This window comes from Phyllostomus hastatus, unplaced genomic scaffold (assembly GCF_019186645.2).
Source record: "Phyllostomus hastatus isolate PE091 unplaced genomic scaffold, TTU_PhHast_1.1 phas_scaffold_182, whole genome shotgun sequence".
NCBI classification, from domain to species: Eukaryota; Metazoa; Chordata; class Mammalia; order Chiroptera; family Phyllostomidae; genus Phyllostomus; species Phyllostomus hastatus.
This window is the reverse complement of record NW_025334013.1, coordinates 20815830-20834937: the sequence shown is the minus strand read 5'-3', so window position 1 is coordinate 20834937 and position 19108 is coordinate 20815830. Positions and strand designations below refer to the sequence as shown.

General features: G+C 59.5%; 1 protein-coding gene across 1 annotated transcript; it reads left to right on the top strand.

The window, feature by feature from the left end:
* The first annotated feature begins 9749 nt into the window (after positions 1 to 9749).
* FNDC5 (fibronectin type III domain containing 5) lies at positions 9750 to 18339 on the top strand. The gene is made up of 7 exons (XM_045859194.1): positions 9750 to 9960; positions 11714 to 12011; positions 13570 to 13685; positions 14145 to 14343; positions 15020 to 15109; positions 17061 to 17194; positions 17560 to 18339. Exons 2-7 carry the CDS (start codon positions 11813 to 11815, stop codon positions 17563 to 17565), a joined length of 744 nt encoding a protein of 247 aa, XP_045715150.1. The 5' UTR covers positions 9750 to 9960; positions 11714 to 11812; the 3' UTR covers positions 17566 to 18339.
* Positions 18340 to 19108: the final 769 nt, after the last annotated feature.

Below are 19108 nucleotides of genomic sequence, written 5' to 3'. Positions count from 1 at the left end.
ACCAAAGCTCCGCCTCCAGGTTCCCAGGCCAAGCTGCTTAGGTGGTTCAAGTGCCGGGCCTGGAGCCCCTCTGGCTTGAGAACAAGCTGGGAGGGGAGGTCTCAGCTGGAGGAGCTGGGGGGCCGGGCTGTGGAGGGCTGGGAAGGCGCTGGGCCCTCCAGAACACCCGTGCCGGTGTGTGCCTTGGCGCTGGTGTTGGGACCCCCGGTGGAGGCGTGAGAGACGCCAGACACGCGTGGGTGGTTCCCAGCTGCCTCCTGCGCCGGGACCTGGGGGTGGGAAGAGGCTTGCAGCTCAGCCTGCACCTCAGGCCCTTTGAGTGACAAGCTCTCGCCCCTGGCCCCAGTGAGCCGGGAGGACCCACTGTGCTTGGGCAGGGAGAGGGGCCTGCCCCGCAGTCAGCGCTTGGGGCCCTCCTCGCCCTCCCCCTCCCCCTCGCCCTCCCGCCCACCGGAAGCCAGGATCCTCCCAGTCTGTTCTAGGTCCCCTCGCCCATCCTGCGGGTCTCAGTCAACCCTCCCGTGGGCTGCTCAGCCCCTCCCTCTGCTTCCCCCAGTTGGCCGCCCCGGCTTCATCTCCTCCAGGCTGACTCCTCCGCTCAGGAGCCTGGCAGGAGGCCACGTCTCCTAGCCGCACGGCTTTCCTCTCTGTGAGGGGGGCTCCGATGCCCGGCCCTCAGGGCCCGCAGTCTTCATCCTGCCTCTTCTCTCCGGACAGGGGCTTCTGGAGGCAGAACCATGGCTGCTCCTCAGCCTGGGTACCTCACCTCCCTTTGCCTCCTCTGCCTGCACCCCAAGTGAGTAGGTGGATCCGGAGGTAGAGTCTGGGCCCGGTAGGTTCTGCTGGGTGCCTCCCATCAGCCACCTCTCCCCTCCCAGGAGCCCGAGGAGCTCTAGGAGACCCCTGTGAGCAAAGGAGGAAGGCTCGGGGCTCCCCCCACTGCACATCACGGTTCTTGGCTCAAGACCTTGTGCCTTGAGATTCATCTGAGAGAGGGCGGTGGACAGGGGGCAGTTGTCAGGAGTCCTGGTCCCTCACCTCCAGATGCTTTGCAGCAAGTGTCTTCCCCTATCTGCATAGAAGGTTTAGGCAGGTGACTTGGGTGCCCTGACATTTCCAAGACCAGAGCAGGGACAAGACAGACCTCATTCACTGCCTCAGTGTCCCGCTCGGGCCTGAAGTTCTGGACAGGACCACACACAGATGAGGCCCCAGAGGCCCTGGGACCCTCCCGTGTGCCTCCCATGAAGGTCTTTTGCACAGGCGAGGGTGTCCTTGCTGATGATACTCAGCCCCCCCCCCCACCACTGAGGCGTCCAGAAGGGAGAACGGGCCTGTCTTAGGGGAGATGTGGAGGGTGGCTGGGAAAAGACCCGAGCAGTGGGCAGGGTGATGGGAGAGGGAAGAGAGGGCAAGTCCCAGGGGAGGGGATGTCTCCAGCACCCGCCGAGTGAGGGGAGGGCTGGCTACCCTCCCCTCGCACTGGAAGAGGAACCAACCAGCTCGAAGGATGCCAGAGAGAGAAGCAGTGGGGGTGAGGGGCGAGGGGACCACTTGGCTCCTGAGCACCTACTGGGTGCAGAGCGCTTTGCAGGTGTCACCTCATCTGATTGGCACGAACCCTGAGGAGTCAGTACTATGATTGCCATTTTACAGATGTGGAGACCGAGGCTTCAGAGAAGTGGAGTCACCTGCCTGAGGTAACCCAGCAAGAAAGTAACAGCGTCAGCATTCGAACCCGGTTCTGTCTGACTCAGGAGCCCTTGGCCCTGCCTAGAAGCCTCTCAGGGAGGTAGGTGGAGGTAGCCCCTCCCCAGCCCCTCAGCGGCCCAGCCCCCACCCTCCCCTTTTTGGTCCCAAACGATTTGGAAAATCCTGATGGGAGCAGATGGTGGGGACAGATGGAGGGAAAAGCATCTTGGGGCTGAATTACACAAACAAACATTGATAAAGTGATTAAAACCTCAAGCCACCCTTTTCCAAAGGGCCCTGCCTACCCCAGCCCGGAGCACAGTGGACCCTGGGGTGGAGGCCTGCAGGTCTCCGAATGCCCAACACCTTAGCCCAACGGATCCCGGCTTTCTGCCTGCCCCCCTCGCCGCCGGGGACCACCCCCGGACCAGAGCCCAGGGTGGCAGAGCTGCCAGGAGCACAGCCTGGGCCTGGCTGTTCCCGAGGAAGTGGGGCCAGGAGGGACCCAGCGAGGCGGCAGCTGGGGGAGCAGGAAAGTCCTGGGAGCCGGGACTGCGGAGCCGGGACTGCGGAGCTGGAGTCAGGGGTGGGAGGGGCATCATGGTGGGGCCGGGGCCCCTGAGTAAACTTACTTTATAGACGGGGTTCAGAGAGATGCCATGCCCACCCAGGTCACCTAGCAGCCTTGTAGCTCCCACAGGGCGGGGCAAACCCTGACCCACCCCTCACCCCACCCCCAGGGGACAGGGGCAAGGTCCTGGAAGCTTCATTTGGTTCCTTCATCTACAAAATGGAAAGGATAATAATATAATAATAGTGCCCCCACCCAAGGGTCACTGTGAGGACCGTGAGAAAACCCGTGAAGTTCGGGCGCTGGGCCTGCACAGTCTGCACCCAGGACATGTGGACTCCAAGCAGATAGTAGGGAATGCTTGGTGTGGGGGGTCCGGAGGACGGTTGGGGTCGGTCCCTCTACAGGGCGGAAGTTTGGGCCTGCAGAGCCCCGGGGCCGCCAGGCTCTGCAGCAGAGAGACACCTGCGATGCCCCCCCAAAACAGCACTGATCTCTAGGAAGGCAGCTGACCTCTCGGCCAAGCCCAGAACCTGAGAGAAAGGGCTGCATCTTTGCTGGTCCCTGGATACAAGAGCACCGACTCCGTAGGACGACAGATCCAGTGAAGACCCCGGGCGGCCCCTTCCCAGCTTGGCAAACGCTGGCAGAGACCCTCTCCCCCAACCCTCTGGCTCCTTCTCAGCAAAACCTGTGTTTCCAGCTGCCTCCCGGACTTGCTCCCAGAAGCCCACAGACACCTTGCACCCAAGCCGGCTGGGATCAAACTCGTCACCTCCCATCCCAGCCTGCCCTGTGCCTGGGGCCTCCGCATCCATGAAACAAGCCCAAGGCTCCACCCGGTCCGGGACCCCTCACTTCCCCACCTGCCGCTTTCCCAAGTCAGCCCTTCTTACTAGAGGGTGTCTCCCTGGCGTCCCTGTCCTCACCCCAGCACCTCCCCTGCTCCTCTGCCTTGTCAGATGGCCCTGTATGACCTCTCTGGCCCTTTCACAGCTCTCCCCACCTTCAGATTCTCCAAATAAAGTCCCCTTCCTCTCTGCTTAGTAGCCTTCCGTGGCTCCCCATGGCTGACCAGAGTGAGCAGACAGGCAAGCCTCTCCGTGGGACATGCCCCAACCCTCCCTCCCACCTCAGTCTTCCCTGCCTTTAGGTTCCCCGCCAGCCCAGCACCTCCTGGACCAGACGGCCAGGACCTTCCCTACACTGAAAGGAGGGTGCTGGAGTCAAGGCTGGGGAAGGGGCTTCCCACCCTCCACGTGCCTGCATGTGGGCCTTAAACTGGAGGGGGGCAGTGACCCGGCACAGGCAGCTGGGGTCATGTCCCACCAGCCCTTGCCGCCCCAGTAGTCCCTCTCAGCCTCCGGGGGTGAAAGAACTCTTGGCCGGAAGGGCCTCAGGCTCCACCAGAGAAGGACAGGGACTTGCTTGAGGTGCCCCAGCCAGGCTCACCCACCTGCACGCTCCCCAAATCGGAAGTGACCCCTTCACAGCTCTTCTGACAGAGAAGCATTTGGGTCTTTTGTTCACATCCCCTGTGCTGGGGAGTTTGCTCCTGCCACTCCCCCGGTCTGTCTCTGACCCTTTGAAAGTTGCTCCTGGGTCCATAGCGCGTGGGAGTGGGACAAAGGGCAGGAGGCTGCGTGTTCACTTGTAACCTCATACGCGGTGCTGTCTGATGCGTCGCAGCCTGCATACGGGACATCTGAGACTCGAGTCAAAATCTGGAAGCCTCTGGAAGCCCAGCTCTGCCCTGGGGGTTTGCCCATCGCCCCAGGGTGACTCTCCTCCCAAACCAGAAAAGTGGTTGGAATCCCCGGGCCCCTCTGTGTTCACGTGGTGCCGGGCTGGGCTGGGGGCGGGGGCGGCAGGCCTGATCCCCCACTTGCCATCTGTGTCCTCCCAGAGCTTCAGTTTTTCTGTGAAATGCTCCTTCCCAGTGCTGCTGTGAGGAGCCCCGGAAGACTCTGTGGAGCGCAGACTCTATGACCCACTAGGGCCCCTGGGGGGGGCACTCACACAGCCTTGAGGTCAGGTGCCCCCCGGCAGAGCAAAGGTAACATCCCAGCTCAAGGCTTCTGCTGGCACCTGCTATTATCCTTATTTTAAAGAAGGGGAAATTGAGGCAAAGAGAGATCAAGTGCCCTGCCTGAGACTGCATGGGGTTAGAGCCAGATCCAAGATGGGACTCAGCTCTGTTTCTTGAGCCCTTTCCAGGGGCCCAGGTTGCCTTGAAGACGGGAAGGCTTCCCCGAGAGTTCAGAGGGACCCAGAGTCCCAGAACCCAACCCCTGGAGGCTGAGGTTGCCGTGTCCCAGGGGCCTCATGCTCCGGATCTGTCTCCCTTGCTGGGAAGACTGGGTCAGCTTCTCATTTCTGGAACCTTAGGTTCTCCCTGAGGCTGGGGATTGCCTCTTTGTTTCCATAGTAACCGTGAACAGAGGGGCCTCCGGAATCAGTGCAGAAATACTGCACAGAGACCTGCAAGCACGCATGTGCCCAGGGAATCCCTGGATGGGCAGCCATGGGTGCATGCACACAAGCACATGCACGCTCGCACACACCTTTGTACATGTGCGCACGCCCAGTGCACGTGTGTGCACCCATGCCCCTTGTGAGCACATGTGACCAAGCTGAGATTTGAGCCCAGGACTGCTTGGCTCCCGCCCCATCCACCAGATCCCTCAATGCCAGACCCACAGATGCAGACGGGGAGGCCTGGCGCAGGGGGCCAGGAATGCGTGGGATCCCGGACGTGTGACGGGGTCCTCAGATTCCCTCTCTGGCTTCCTACCATTCCTGAGACCGAGGAGTGCAGGGAGCTCCAGAGGACAGCAGAGGGCTTTCCTTCCAATTATTTTTTCCCTGTTAGCAGGAGAGGAACTTTGAATAGCAAGAATAAGACCCACTGGGAATTTCCTGCTGGTGAAGTCACCTGGGTTCACTTGTGAGCTCCCTGCCCTTCTTGCAAAAGCAGGAACGCAGCTGCCGGGGGCCGGGCTCTCTGACCTCGTGTGCCTCTCAGGCAGGCCCTGGGGAAGCAAGGGGACTGAAGGCAGAAGCTAGGCCAGGGGTCACCCTGAGCCAGGAGTATGTCTTCCAGGAGGCAGCTTTCAGCAAGAGGACGATCTGACAGTGAAAACGTGCTGCTGAGAGGTAGTGAACTTCCTGTCCTTGGAGGCATCCCAGGTGAATAGGCCTTGGATGCTTCTGGGTTAGAAAATTCAAAATAAACAATGACTGAGTCCTGCACCATTATCATCGTCATTGCCGTCGTCATAGCTACCACTGATTGGACACCCTTTGTGTAGGGCACTTTAAGATATATTACAACCGCCACCACTGCTATTAAAAATAGCAGCTGTGGCCCTAGCCAGGTGGTTCATTTGGTTGGAGTGTCATCCCTCATGCCAAACGGTGGAGGTTTTGTCCGTGGTGGGAGCACATAACTAGGTTGTGGGTCCAATCCCCGGCTGAGACGCACACAAGAGGCAGCCGATCAATGTTTCTCTCTCTCCCTTCCTCTCTCTCTCTAAAGTTAGTACATATCCTCGGGTGAGGGTTAAAAAACAATAGAAGCTGCTGTGTGTTCGGCCCCATATGTGGTTGATCTTCATTGTCCTCTCACAGAACTGTTGAGCACGAGCCCATTTACACATGAGGGCACTGCAGCTCTGGAGATTCAGTGACTTGTGCTCAGTGCAGCAGCGGCAGCAGCAAGATTCAGCTGTGGTCTGCTAATCTGTGGACGGGCCAAGGGAGCACAGCAGGAGGCTGGGCGACCTCTCCCAGCCAGGTGCTGTGTCCCTGGAGCCTTCCCTGTTCTGGGCTACAGCAGCTTCACGATGACCAAGGTGGGCGCCCTCTGCTGGCCATGTCCTGGCTCTGCAGAGCCCTGTTCTTTCTGAGCAGGGGAGACCCTCCTATAACTGAGATGTGGGATATGGGAGGTGCCCGGGGCCCTGGAGTCCTGGAGCCTTGGAGCCTGCCTTCAGACAGTGATACCTGAGGTCACTCAGCCACTCGGGGGCCGAGCTGAGGCTTGAGCTTAGTGGCTGAGCGATTCCCAGGTTCTTGGCCTTCCACCCCTCCCTGGTGAGGAAGAGATGTTACTTCAGTTGCCTTCCCTTCCTGCCGCACGCCCCTCCACATCTTGGAGACTGTGGTTTATAGCTCAGAATCTGTCTCCAGAAGCAAACCTGGGGCCAGGGCTTGAGGCAGTTTGAGACATGGAGCTGCCACTGACAGGCTGGGTGACGCTGGGAGAGATTCTCAGCCTCTCTGTCAGATGGGAGTCAGTTCCCACCAGACTCTGAGGAGGTGCCCTTCTCCCAGTCAGAAGGCCCCGCTTCCCCCCCTTCGGGTTCCTCCCTCCTCCTCTCTCCACCCCCTTTATTCCTCTCTTCCTCCTCTTTCCCAGCCCCCATCACCACTCCCACCCCTCTGTGGTATGGGTGTTACTATTATCTTCGTTTTCAACAGGCGGCACCTGAGGCTGGGGGAGGTAGAGTAACTGGCCAGAGACACCCAGCCAGGTGTTTCTGGTTTAGAAGCCAGACTTTGGACAGCTGGCCCCTGCCCTGTTCACTCTCCGCCTCCTCTCTCCTCACTCCCCGAGTCTCATCCCTCAGCTCCTCCTACAGAAAGTGTCCCAGAGCCTCTATCGACTCCTCTCCCTGTCCTTTGCCACCACCCAGGCCAAGATCCATCCTTTCTAGCCAGGTGGCCGGAGCAACCTCCTCGCCCCCTCACGGGTCACCTGGCCCAGTTTTCTGCAGTCTCGTCTACACACTGCAGCAGGCACTGGGAACCATTTATTTTATATAAATCAGATCACACCATGTCTCTCTTTAAGGCTCCCCACTGCAAGTGGAATTAACCCAGACTTTTCCACAGCCCTCCCTGCCCCAGGCCCTGTGCCCTTATTTCCTCCTTCTTGCTCATGCAGCCCCAGTCTCACTGGCTTCAAGTTTTCTTAACATACCAAGCTGGCCCCTGCCCCAGGGCCTTTGCACTTGTTGTTCCTGTGGCTGGGGCACCTTTGCTGTGATGTGTGTTGTACCTGCCTCCTTTTCCTTCCTCAGTCTTAGCTCATCTGTCACCTCCTCAGGCCACACTACCTAACATTACCCCATCCATTCTCTACCACATTACCCCGTTTTTTTCATAGCCCCTGTGAGTCCCTGCAGACATTGTATTTAGTTAGCAGCTCACTTGTTTATTGCCTGTCTCTCCCACTGGAAATCCATAGGGGTGGGTGGCCTTGGTTCACAGCTGTGGCCCCAGGACCTAGCGTAGCGCCTGACACTTCGGAGGTGCTCCATAAGTATTTGTTAAATGAGAAAAGCTCTCCCCAGCCTTGACTTCTTTTGCAAGCCTGGAACAGTCGTTCAAATCAGTCCTATTTTCCCACTGTCATTGTCACAGCCCAGAGCCTGTCACAATCTCTCCCACCCACCCCACCCACCCTACTCTGTTTCCCTTCCACAGAAACTCAGCTCTCCCAGGCCTTGGGACCAAATATTCTTTTTCCCCTCTTCCCTTTTCCCCTGGTCTGACTAATCCTCACCTGACTGTCAGTAGTAATGTAGCTCAAGCATCACCTCCTCCCAGCAGCCCTCCATGCTTTTCCTTTCAAGTTAATGCTTACTTCTGGCCCCTGTAGATTATTGGTGCCTCCTGGTCCAGAGGGTAGTCCACTCTCTATATTTTAAGAATGTGTTTCTCCTTCTCTACCATGGGAGCCCCTCGAGGGCAAGGACCAGTCTGGCCCATCACCAGTCTGCCTCAGCACTCAGCACCAGGCTGGCCCGGCACAGGTACTCAGGACACGTGGAGCTGCACTGGTCCCATCACTGCTGTGATGGGAGTGTGGGGGATGAGACGGGTCAAACCAGTCTCCCAGCCATGTGACTTCCTCTCTTCGAGCCTCATTTCCTCGTCTGTAAAATGGATATAACAATCCTGACTTCTCGGGGTTGAGAGGATTCAAAAGAAGTTTCTCCCGTGTATGTAATGGGCTGGCACAGGGATGGGGTTGGGGGAGTGGTGGGTTCCTTCCCAGCTGTGGTCTGGACCCTAAGCTTAGCAACGGTCTCTTTGAGCTGCAAGCCCCCTCAGGCCCTCCAGGGAAGGAGGATGCATGTCTTCTAGAATGCATGTCTTCCCTGGCCCGGGGCCTCTGCCTTGAGACACCCTCAGAGGTGAAGGAAGGAGGTGGGCAGACTGGATCGAACCCTAAACTTGGAGCCCCATAACCAAACTTGAGACATGACTCTATAATTCCCCAGCTGTGTGGCTCAGAGCAAGTCCTCACACATGTGGGAACCTCAGCTGCCTTATCTGGAACGGGAGCTAAAAACACACAGCCTAAGACTCAACATTGCGTGGACAAACAGGCAAGTCGTTAGTGGGGGCTTGATGATTATATCCCCGAAGCAATGTCCTGCCCTTCTCCTGATTCTTCACATGGTTTTGGGTGTGTGCATCCAGGGGCCTTCTACATAGGGCCACAGCCATTCTAGGCAGCGAAGAGGAGCCTTCCCATGGTTACCTGGGATCTGGCTGCGGTACCTGCAGCCTGGGTTAGGTGCTGGGACTCCGGGAAGCTCTAGATGCTCAAGGACATCCAAATGCCCCTGACCTCACCAGGTGTCAATGTGTAAGTGGCCGGCCAGCCCCCTAGGAGACGTCTGAGGAGCCCTCCAACTGGACCCACATCGGTGCGGCTTGGGAGGGCAGAGGCCCACCCACCAACCCCCGCTCAGATCCTCATTCGTGCACTGATCCATCCTTCCACGGCTGTATTTCCAGAATAGGTGTTAAATAAACGTGTGCTGAGAGAGCAAAATTGTTCCATGCATTCAACAAGCACTCACGGGCACCTGCCGCTCTTAGCTCTGTATTAAGAGATTTGTATGGAGTGAATGGCCTTGATGACTCCTTCCCAAGACCAGCCAGGGTGCCTCTGGACCTCCCCAGTTCTCTCCCAGCTGGGAGAGATCCCAACCCAGCTTCCCAGGGTTGCCACACTCCGAGCGTAAGGACTTTCCCCAGCATCAAGGTCATGCTCAAGCACCCCAAGTGTCATGGGGTCTGTGGAGGTTGTGCCCCCACATCCTCCCCGTCTTTCCTGTCCCAACTCCAGTAACCCTTCCCCATCTCTCTCAAACTCTCAGACACAACCATCTCCCCCCTCCCAATGCCCTACATCTACCTGGGGTTATACCGAGAGCGACCAGCAGGTGGTGCTGAGGCTCCTTTTTCCCCAGCGCTGGACCGGACTCCAGACCCCACTAGGACCCTGTCCCTCCCTCCTTTCCCCATCAGGAACAGGAGTGGGCTCTGTGCCCTTTAGATGACCCCTCTCTTTCCTGTTGGCCCCTGAAAGGAGACCTAAGGAAACGCCAGTTGCTCCTGCAAGCCCTGGGTTGTCCTTTCCTGCCTGGTGGGTGAGGGGGTCCCTAGGGGCCAAGCTGCAGCTGGCTGGGCGCGGCCGGGTAGGGTGGGGCAGAAAGCAGCTGCCGGAGAGAGAAAGAGAAAAGAGAAAGGAGAGAGAGAAGAAAAAAAAGAAAAAGAGAAAGAAGAGATAAAGGACAGAGAGAGGCGCTCTGGTTCCCAGGCTCCTATCCCAAATAGGCGGACCAGGGGACTGCCCTCTGGACCAGGGCCACAACCGAGAATCACTCCAGAACAAGGTATGTGGCTGAGGAAGCCGATGGGGCTGGGGGAGTGCCAGCCTGCCAAGCAGAGCAGGCCTGGGGGTACTGAGGGGCTGGCTAATGAGATTTCGCTGCTCAGCAAGACCCCCGCCCCCCTCCCTTCTCACCCCTCCCAAGGTGATCAAGTAGAAATTCCACACCCAGCACAAGGAGCCCTGGGGGCGAGCATTACGAGCTGAGGGCTCTGTTGTTGCTCTTGACTCACGGTGTGAATTTGCACCAAGCTCTTTCCATCTCTGGACCCCAGTTTCTTAATCTAAAAGGGGGAGTGGGGAGATCTTAAAGGTGAGTCTGTGCAGTAGCTTTGCAAGGGGTCCCCTCACAAAGGATTAGCCCTCCCAGGGGCCTCTGGAAGACCAGGAGGCCTTTAAGGTCCAAAGGAATGCCTTTCTAATGATGGGATTTCAGACAGTGGGGAGAGGGGCTCATTTGGAGAGGTGGGCGGCCCCTCCATGCTGTGGGCCCTGGGGCCCCGTCTGTGCCTCCCCCCCCCCAACCTGTTTCTCAGGCACTCGGGTGGAGAGTGTGGCAGGGTGGGAGAAGGGAGTTTCCCTAGCTGCCCAGTGTTCAGAGATCCTCCTTTGGTCGAGGAGACGGCAGGTGCGGGGTGAAGGCATTTTTCTTGCACTCCAAGACCTGAAAAGAAGTGGATTGGGTAGAATGGGGTGTGGGACTGAGGTAGGAGCAGTGGCAGGCCTATGGGTGCCCCAAGGTAATGAGGGAGGGGTCATCCAAGCCCTGTTCTTAACGGTGGCTGCTTGCCTGGGCTCCAAAGCCCCTGCCCTTTAGTCATTAGCTTCTTCACTGCTCGCAGCGTTCAGCCGGGCTGGTATGGGAGGGGTGGGGGCACTGGAGCCGCTCTTCCCTCCCCCTGCTCTTGGGAAAAGATTGTTCCAGATCACTCTCCGGGTGGGAAGGAGCTGGCACAGTATTCTAGGATCTCAGGGATCCCAGGGTGACCGAGCCCACTTTAGGTGGGTGGCAGTCGTGTGGAGCACAGGTTCGGGAGTCAGATCAGCCTGTTTTCAAATCCTGGCTCTGCGGTGGGTCCTTGGGCAAGTCAAGTGACCGCTGCGGTCTCCTCCTGTGCAAAACTCGAACAGCAAAGCAAGGCCTCATCGGTGAGACGTCAGTGACATAATGCAAGTAAAGCCCTTCGCACAGTATCTGCCACCCAGTAAAGGCTCATTGCCGCTCTCCGTATGGAGATAGAAAGGGAGGCCCCAAAAGGGGAAGGACTGGCCAGAGGTCACAGAGCCAGAGGTCACAGAGCTAGGCCCTCCAGTGAGCCAGAGCCCCTACTGTGTGCACTCAGCACCTACCCTGCACTCCACAGTCACCCGATCCCTGCTGTGATTATGCCCCCTGCTCACTCCTGCCCCACCCCTCCCTCTACCCCTCGGGTCTAGGGTAGAGGGAGGGGTGAGGACCCCCAAAGCCGAAGGATGGAAGAGGCAGAGAGAGGCATCTCCATAGCACTTGTTCTCCTCCCTCCGTAGAGAGCAGAGATGGGGTCTGGGTCTGGGCTCTGTGCGGGGAGAGGGGCAGGGAGGTTGGGGCTGAGCAGGTGGGGCACGGAGAACCCCGTTTGCGCTCCTGCACCGGCGAGAGGGTGGGAGCGGCCAGTTGTCGAGCCCCGCGGACCCAGCGGCAGGCCGAGTCGGGAGCGGGGTGGGTGGGGGCGCCCTCGGCCCTCCGCCCTCACTCCGCCCCGCGCCTCTCCCTGCAGCGGGGGGCGCCCCGCCCCCCGGGTGCCCGACGTGGACGCGGCTGCCGCCACCGCCGCCGCCACCGCCGCCGCGCGGGAGTCGCTGTCCGCGGAGCCGACATGCAAGCGGCGCGGGGCGGCGCGGGGCGGCCGGGCCGCGGGCCGGAGTGCAAGCGCCAGCGGCCGCTGGACACCAGAGCTGCGTCCCCCTGCGCCGCCCCGGGCCGGCCGGCCGGAGCCGCTACCATGCACCCCGGGCCGCCCCGCACCGCACTCCGCCTGTGGCTGGGCTGCGTCTGCCTCGCGCTCGTGCAGGCGGGTAAGGGGGCCTGGGCGCGGGCCGGGCGGCGGGAGCCCCCACTTCCTTCTCCCCGCTCCCTGGGAACCCGTCTCTACCCTCTCACTGCTCCCTAACGCCACCCTCAGCCTCTTCCCTGCCATCTTAACCCCGTCCCATCCTCCAGCCCCTCCCCATCCTTTCCAGCCACCCCAGCCCTGGGGCATGAGTCTTGTGATCCTCAGTCGCCTCATTCCATTGCCCTGAGCCTAGGCCTTTGCCTCAGTTGCCCTGGCTCCCTCCTCTGGCCCCGGGAGCATCTGAGGACACCAGTCCCCGCACCGTGGGCCTCCCTCCCTGTCCCCAAAGACTGCAGGTCAACTCTGCAGGTCAGAGAGGAACGGGGTCCCGGTGGGGTCCCGGTGTGCGTGAGCCTGTGTGTGAGGATGCGTGCGAGGACTGGCACCGATGGCACCTGGCGGGCGAGGGTGGTCCCCTTAGCCTGGTGCCCTCAGCGTCTGGCCTGTCCCGTGAGGCCTGGCCTCATCCTCGCTCAGCCTCCCTGAGGCCCTGTCTCGGGCCCTTCAGGCTGCCGTTTCCTACTTGGTGTCTCCCTCTGTCCGTCTCTCCACGGCCCAGCACTGTCTGTCTCACTGCTTCCATCTGTGTGTCTGTCTCTGCTACCCCGCTCCACTGTTCTCGGGTCTGTGTACGCCGCCACCTGTCTGTGTCCCTCCGGCTCCGCGTCCACGTCTGGCTCTGTCTCCTCTTGGGTCTCGGACCCACTCGTCTGTGGGGCGAGCCCCTGCCCCTTGTGAGGCAGAGAGGCTGTGTGACTCCACTGACCTTCTCCTAGAAGGTTCTTCCTTCCCCGACCCCACTGCCCCACCACTTCCTGCTGCTCCCTTCTCAGGTGACCCCCTTCCGTCCTCGTCCCACATCCTGAAGGCCCTCCTTATCCTGTGTTCTTGATTCCTGCTCTGAGTGACCGGTCCCGCCCACCCCCCACCTGCCCCTCGAGCTCACAGAGGCCCTCTCGCTTCACTCTGCCTGGGTCACCGCAGTCCAGGGGACCCCCTCTTCATCCTCTCTCCCGTCCCAGGGCTTGCCCCAGCCTGCTGCCTCTTGACCCGTGTGTCTCACCCCTTTCCTCAAGGTCACCCACTTAACAGTGCAGCACTGTGGAAAGAGCACTGGACTGGGGTTCCTTTGACTGCTTTCCATCAGACTAACCTTCAGCTGCTGCAACCCTGGCTACCTGTGTCCTCCCCAGCCAGCCCCCCCACACCTCTTAACGCCCCTCCATTATAGCTAGCTGTGGCCCCGGCCCCTCAATTTCAGCTTGGACCCCTGGCAGGGCCAGTTGTGGCCATCTGAGGCTCCCACCCTGAACACAAGGAGCCTGGGGCCTCTCCGGCCTCGCCCTGCTGCCCACCGAGGGACTGAAGCCCAAATGCCATGGCCATGGAGGCCTCGGTTTCTCCCCCCCCCCCCCCGCCCCCCGCCACTGCACGGCCTGCTGCAGGTTTCCCCTTCCGCGGCAGAGGGCCTGGGCCTCCCAGCGGGGGGCGCTCAGGCTCAGGTGCCTTCCTGCCCCCAGACAGCCCCTCCGCCCCAGTGAATGTCACCGTGAGGCACCTCAAGGCCAACTCCGCGGTGGTGAGCTGGGATGTCCTGGAGGATGAAGTTGTCATCGGATTTGCCATCTCTCAGCAGGTGACCCTCGGGAGGGGAGAGCACATTGAGACAGCAGTGGCCGATGGGGCAGGAGAAAGGGAGAGGACTGAGGAGTAAGGCAGACAGGCAGAGAGTCGCACATAAGGCTTGAAAGGGGGGCCCCAGAGGGGCTCAGTCAGGGAGGGAGGGCTCCGGAGCTTTTGTCTGGATCCTGAGAATTAGGAGTGTGGTTTTGATCTTAAACGGACCTGCGGTTTGGACCGGGCTCCGGTCCTCATGAAACATGCAGCTTTGAGCAGCTCCCCTGCCCTCTGACCCGTCTCCCCATCTGTAAAGCAGCGATGGTGGTATCTGCAGAGATGAGGGAACGCAGAAGTCAGGTCCTGTGTGCACAGGGCTTAGCATGGCAGCCGGGCGGGCCCGCTGTCACCACCGGAGAGACGCGGAGTGGGGCGGTGACTGGGCCCTGAATCGGGGTGGGGGCTCTTGCCTTGGCAGAAGAAGGACGTGCGGATGCTGCGCTTCATCCAGGAGGTGAACACCACCACCCGCTCGTGCGCCCTCTGGGACCTGGAGGAGGACACGGAGTACATCGTGCACGTTCAGGCCATCTCCATCCAGGGCCAGAGTCCGGCCAGCGAGCCGGTGCTCTTCAAGACCCCGCGCGAGGCGGAGAAGATGACCTCCAAGAACAAAGGCAGGCTCCTTCGCTGTTAGGAGGTGGGGAGGGCGGGAAAGGGCTGATCAGGGCCACAGTGGTGGGAGGTTGGGTACGTAAACATTTAATTCTGGACTGTCTTATTGCTTCAACCCCAAGTAACCATCAGTACATTCTAGAACTTTTTTTAAGATTTTATTTATTTATTTTTAGAGAGGGAAGGGAGGGAGAAAGAGCGAGAGAGAGAAACATCAATGTGCGGTTGCTGGGGGCCGTGGCCTGCAACCCAGGCATGTGACCTGACTGGGAATCGAACCTGCGACGCTCTGGTTCGCAGCCCGCGCTCAGTCCACTGAGCTACGCCGGCCAGGGCCATTCTAGAACTTTTTAAAAAATATTTACTTATTTACTTTTAGAGAAAGGGGGAGAGAAACATCGATGTGTGAGACATACCTCGATCGGTTTGCCTCTTGTGCACCCCCAGCTGGGGACCTAGACCACAACCCGGGCATGTACCCTGACCAGGGATCAAACTGGCAACCTTTCGGTTTGCAGGTCAGTGCTCAGTCCACTGAGCCACCCCAGCCAGGGCTACAACTTCCTTCTGAGAGATTCATGGGCACCTATAGAAGCAAGCACTCAGTGTCTTGGGCTTGGCCGCAGAGGAGTGGCTGGCAGGGGGAAGGAGCCCAGCCCTGTTGTCTCTCCCCCACAGATGAGGTGACCATGAAGGAGATGGGGAGGAGCCAGCAGCTGCAGACGGGCGAGGTGCTGATCATTGTCGTGGTCCTGTTCATGTGGGCCGGTGAGTCTGGCCTCCGAGCCTCTCCAGTCAACCTTCAGGCTGGGGAGGACCCTCAGCAGACCCCTGCTCTCATAAAAACAAACGGTACGGGGCTTGGAGGGAGCTAAGAGGTCAGAAGTTTCCAAGTCCTGCCTGGGACTGCTCTGGGGACCAGATCTGAGCCCTTCTCTAACTCAGCCCCCACCAACAAAACAGCAGACGGAGAACTGCCTTGTGAGGACACAGCCGCAGCCCGTCTGCCCTGTGGCTACGGCGCCCGCACCGCGGGTTCCTGGGCCTCCGGGTGCTGCAGGCCGGGGCAGCTCAGGCCCGGGACACGCACTTACCTGCTCATCCCTCTGCACTGGCTCGGGAACCGCCTCCATCAACCCTCCCCAGTCCACGCACCAGCGTGTCACCCCTGCCTCCGCGCCTCTGCAGCCCAGTTTCCCCTCCTCTCATTTTTAATCCCCACCCAAGGATGTGTTGGCTGATTTTAGAGAAAGAGGAAGGGAGAGAAACTCGACATGAGAGAGAAACATCTATGGGTTGCCTCCCATGCACACCCCAACAGGGGATCATACCCACGGCCTTTCGGCGTACGGGACGGTGCTCCAACCAACTGAGCCACCCGGCCAGGGTTGTTTGCCACTCTTCAGCCCATCTTACATCAATTAGTTGGACTTAATAGCTCTTTTCCCATTTATCTGTGAGCTCCCTGAGGATAAAGATCAAGTTTCATTTTTGTACTCAGCCAGCATTGTCTGAACAGCCGCCCCATTCCGTACAGTGCTGCACTCCAGACAGTGCACTCCCGGTAGTGCTACAGCTGTGACGGAGAAGAGAGAGCCTCGTGTTCCGAAGCAGCTCAGTCTGGGAGCAGCCAGGCCCGTACTTACCTGTAATTCAAGGGGACGAGTGTCGAACAGAACCACAGATGGGAGCAGAGGAGAGGGAGTCAAAGCAGCAAGGCACGAAGAGCGGTAACGTGAATTTGAGCATGGCAGGGTGAACAGGAGTTCACCAGGCAGCCAGAAGGAGGAAGAAAGGGTGTTCCGGGCACCGCGTGTTCAAGAAACAAATTCAGTTCACTCTGGCTCAGTGCAGCTGGGACCCAAGGAAAAGGGTGGAAAGTGGGGGAGTCAAGGATGGTGAGGCCGTGCAGTGGACTGGGGTCTGTTCTGAGGGACCCAACCGCCGTGCTGAAGCTGTGTGAGCATGGCGGGTGGGGGGGCCGGCTCTCTCAGGTAGGAGAGTTTGGAAAACAATGTTCCACAGGCACGTAGACAAACAGGCACTTGGGAAAGAGCAGGAAGAAACAAAGGTTTCTACAAAAGAGGAGGTTTGCTTTAGGGCGCAGTATTAGACCTAGCACAGATAGTATTACATCCTCACAACAATATTAAACATAGTGAATTAACTCACAGTTGTCACGCACTTCTGTGAGGATGACGGGGAAGGGAAGGGAGCGGCGGTGGGGGGAGTTGTGAGGCTTCATAAGCATGTAGCAGGGTGCAGGCGCCGGGGTGCGCACCCCATCTCCGCCCCTGAGCGGCCTCCTGTGAGCTGTGGAAGCCCCGAGTCAGCACCCTCCCTCCTCACCTGGGCACGGTGACGGACCCTCCCCGTGCTGTGAGGGCGAGTCGGCTAGGGTAGGCCAGTGCCCCACACAGGGCTTGGCACGTGTGTCTGTTCTCTCCTAAAAGAAAAGGGGAGTATTCGGGGATTTAAAAGGGGGGAGGGGAGGAGACACGCTCACATGCGTGTTGTAGAAGGCCAGCCCAGCGGCAGCGAAGGGGGCAGGTGGCAAGGGCACAGGTTGGACGCAGGAGCCGGAGGCCAGAGGCAGACTGTTGGCAGTCGCGCAGGTGAGAGACCATCTGGAGCTCGGCACCTAACAGGAGCTCAGCAAGTGCTCACGGGAGCGAAGCAGGTGGCGAGGGCTCTGACTGCTCTGCCTTGTCCCCCCTAGGCGTCATTGTTCTCTTCTGCCGCCAGTATGACATTATCAAGGACAACGAACCCAATAACAACAAGGAGAAAGCCAAGAGTGCGTCAGAAACCAGCACACCCGAGCACCAGGGCGGGGGTCTTCTCCGCAGCAAGGTGAGGGCCGGGCTGGGACCCGAGTGGGTGGCCGCAGGGCTCCTGCACTGGGAGTCCCTGGATGCCAGAAGGGGTCAGCTCAGGGCCTGGCATGCCTACAGCCGGACAGAGCCAAGCCTGGCTGCTGCCTGTGTAACCCAGGGGATACTGCAAATTGATTTTGGATCCTGTCCTCCTGCAGGGAGCCAGGGGCTGGTCGGGGTTAAGAGTGGGGGCCGGGGAAGTGAATGGGGAGGGCAGAACCCTTGATTGGTGTGGGACGAGAAGAGAAGGGCTTCTGAGCTCATTTCCACTCCGGCTGTGCTGTGCGACCTTGGGCAGGTGCTTCATTACTCTGTACCTTCATTTCCTCTTGTGTAAAACAGATATGAACCCTTTCCAGTGCTGGCTCTGAGCAGCGCAGAAGACAGGCAGTAGAGGATGTGAGAGGATCTCATGGTTCTGACGATGATTATCCAACAAACACCTGGCCCTCTCTACATTTCCTCCTCCCTGCATCTCCTTACACCCTCTGGCGCTCCGTCCTGTCTCTTGGCTTCTCTCTTTCTGGCGCATTTTCCTGAAGCCTCTTATTAACCCCCATCTCCAGAAGCACCTCAACAGTGTCTGTGGCTGAGGCTGTGCTGAGAGGCAGATCTGCAGGATGTGAGAGCCAGCCAGCAGGATGGCTCTGTGGGGGTGGACTTGGTACCAGGGACGGTGGGTCCAGGACCCCGGCTTGACCATTTGGCGGAGTGCGGCCGAAGGCTGGGTTTGGAAAGGCAGAGACGAGACACCTGGGCGGGGCCGCTCCCTTCCTTCCACGCCGGACTGGAGGAGAGCCAGGCTTCTAGGCCGCGGCCCTGCTGCTCCCTTCCCTCTCCTGCCCTCTCTGCTTCCGGTCTCACAAGAAGTCGTTCAATCAGCCCTGGCCGCTTCTCTCATGTTTCCCCCTGAGTTTCCAAACAAGCTCTCGGGGAACGTCATCGAAGCGTGAGCCCCGTCTGCAGGGAGAGGATTTCATTTTTCTTCTCTGCTGGTCCCCAGGCCCACAGGCACAGGGAGAAGGGGGACTGCGGTGGAGGGAGTGCAGCTAGCCGCACCTTCGTGTCGTCCCCCTCCCCCCACCCCCCGCCGCCGTGTCCAAGTCTGGTGAAGGAGGCTACACTACAAACCCTAATTCTGCAAAAAAATAAACAAGCCACACTACTCAAAGGCCTGGCCCCATTCTGCAACAGGCGAAGCTGCATGAGACACGGCCTTCTTCCTGCCTCCTCTCGTCTCCTGGACTGGATCTCTCCCGGAGAAGACGCACAAAGCTTATGGGAGACGACGGGAACCTAGAGGGACCGAAGCTGTCGTTCAGACCGAGCACCCCCAGGGACGCCACGGGGTGCCCGCCGGCAGGGTCACAGCTGCTGTCAAGCCTTCTCTGGGTCCAGCCATCGAGGACTGGTCTGTGGTGTGAGGCGAGACTTTGTGAGTGTGTGACACGGTACCTGTTTTGTCTCTTGGAAGACACGATCGAAGGGCTTCCCTCCCGAGGGCGGAAGGGCTCCCCGCGCCGGCTGCCTGCATCCCGTCTTCTCCAGCCCCTATTTGGACTGTAAAACCCTCGGTCTGGGGTTTTAAGAAGGAAAAGTGGGAAAGACACCTGGAAGGTATGGGCCCCATTTCTTCTTGGGAAAAATCTCTCGGAGTTGCTTCAACGCTAGCTTGGACGACTGAAAAGGCACATTCCCACGGGGCATCCTGAGGGCTGCTGAGTCACGCACGCTGTCGTGGAAGCTGCTGGAAGGCAGGCCTGGCCTTTGGGGTCCCCATATCTTGCCATCTCACCCAGGGTTCTGTGAAAGCTACCCAGGGTCCTCATGTCCTTCCCTAGAGCCTGTGTGGTGCGAGGTGACAGGTGTCTCTCCCCACTGCCCCCCCCCC

Coding starts and splice junctions, on each gene's coding strand:
- FNDC5 (XM_045859194.1), top strand. CDS start 11,813: ATGCAAGCGGCGCGGGGCGGCGCGGGGCGGCCGGGCCGCGGGCCGGAG. Junction 14,344..15,019: donor GATGACCTCCAAGAACAAAG/GCAGGCTCCTTC, acceptor TCTCCCCCACAG/ATGAGGTGACCATGAAGGAG. Junction 15,110..17,060: donor GGTCCTGTTCATGTGGGCCG/GTGAGTCTGGCC, acceptor TGTCCCCCCTAG/GCGTCATTGTTCTCTTCTGC.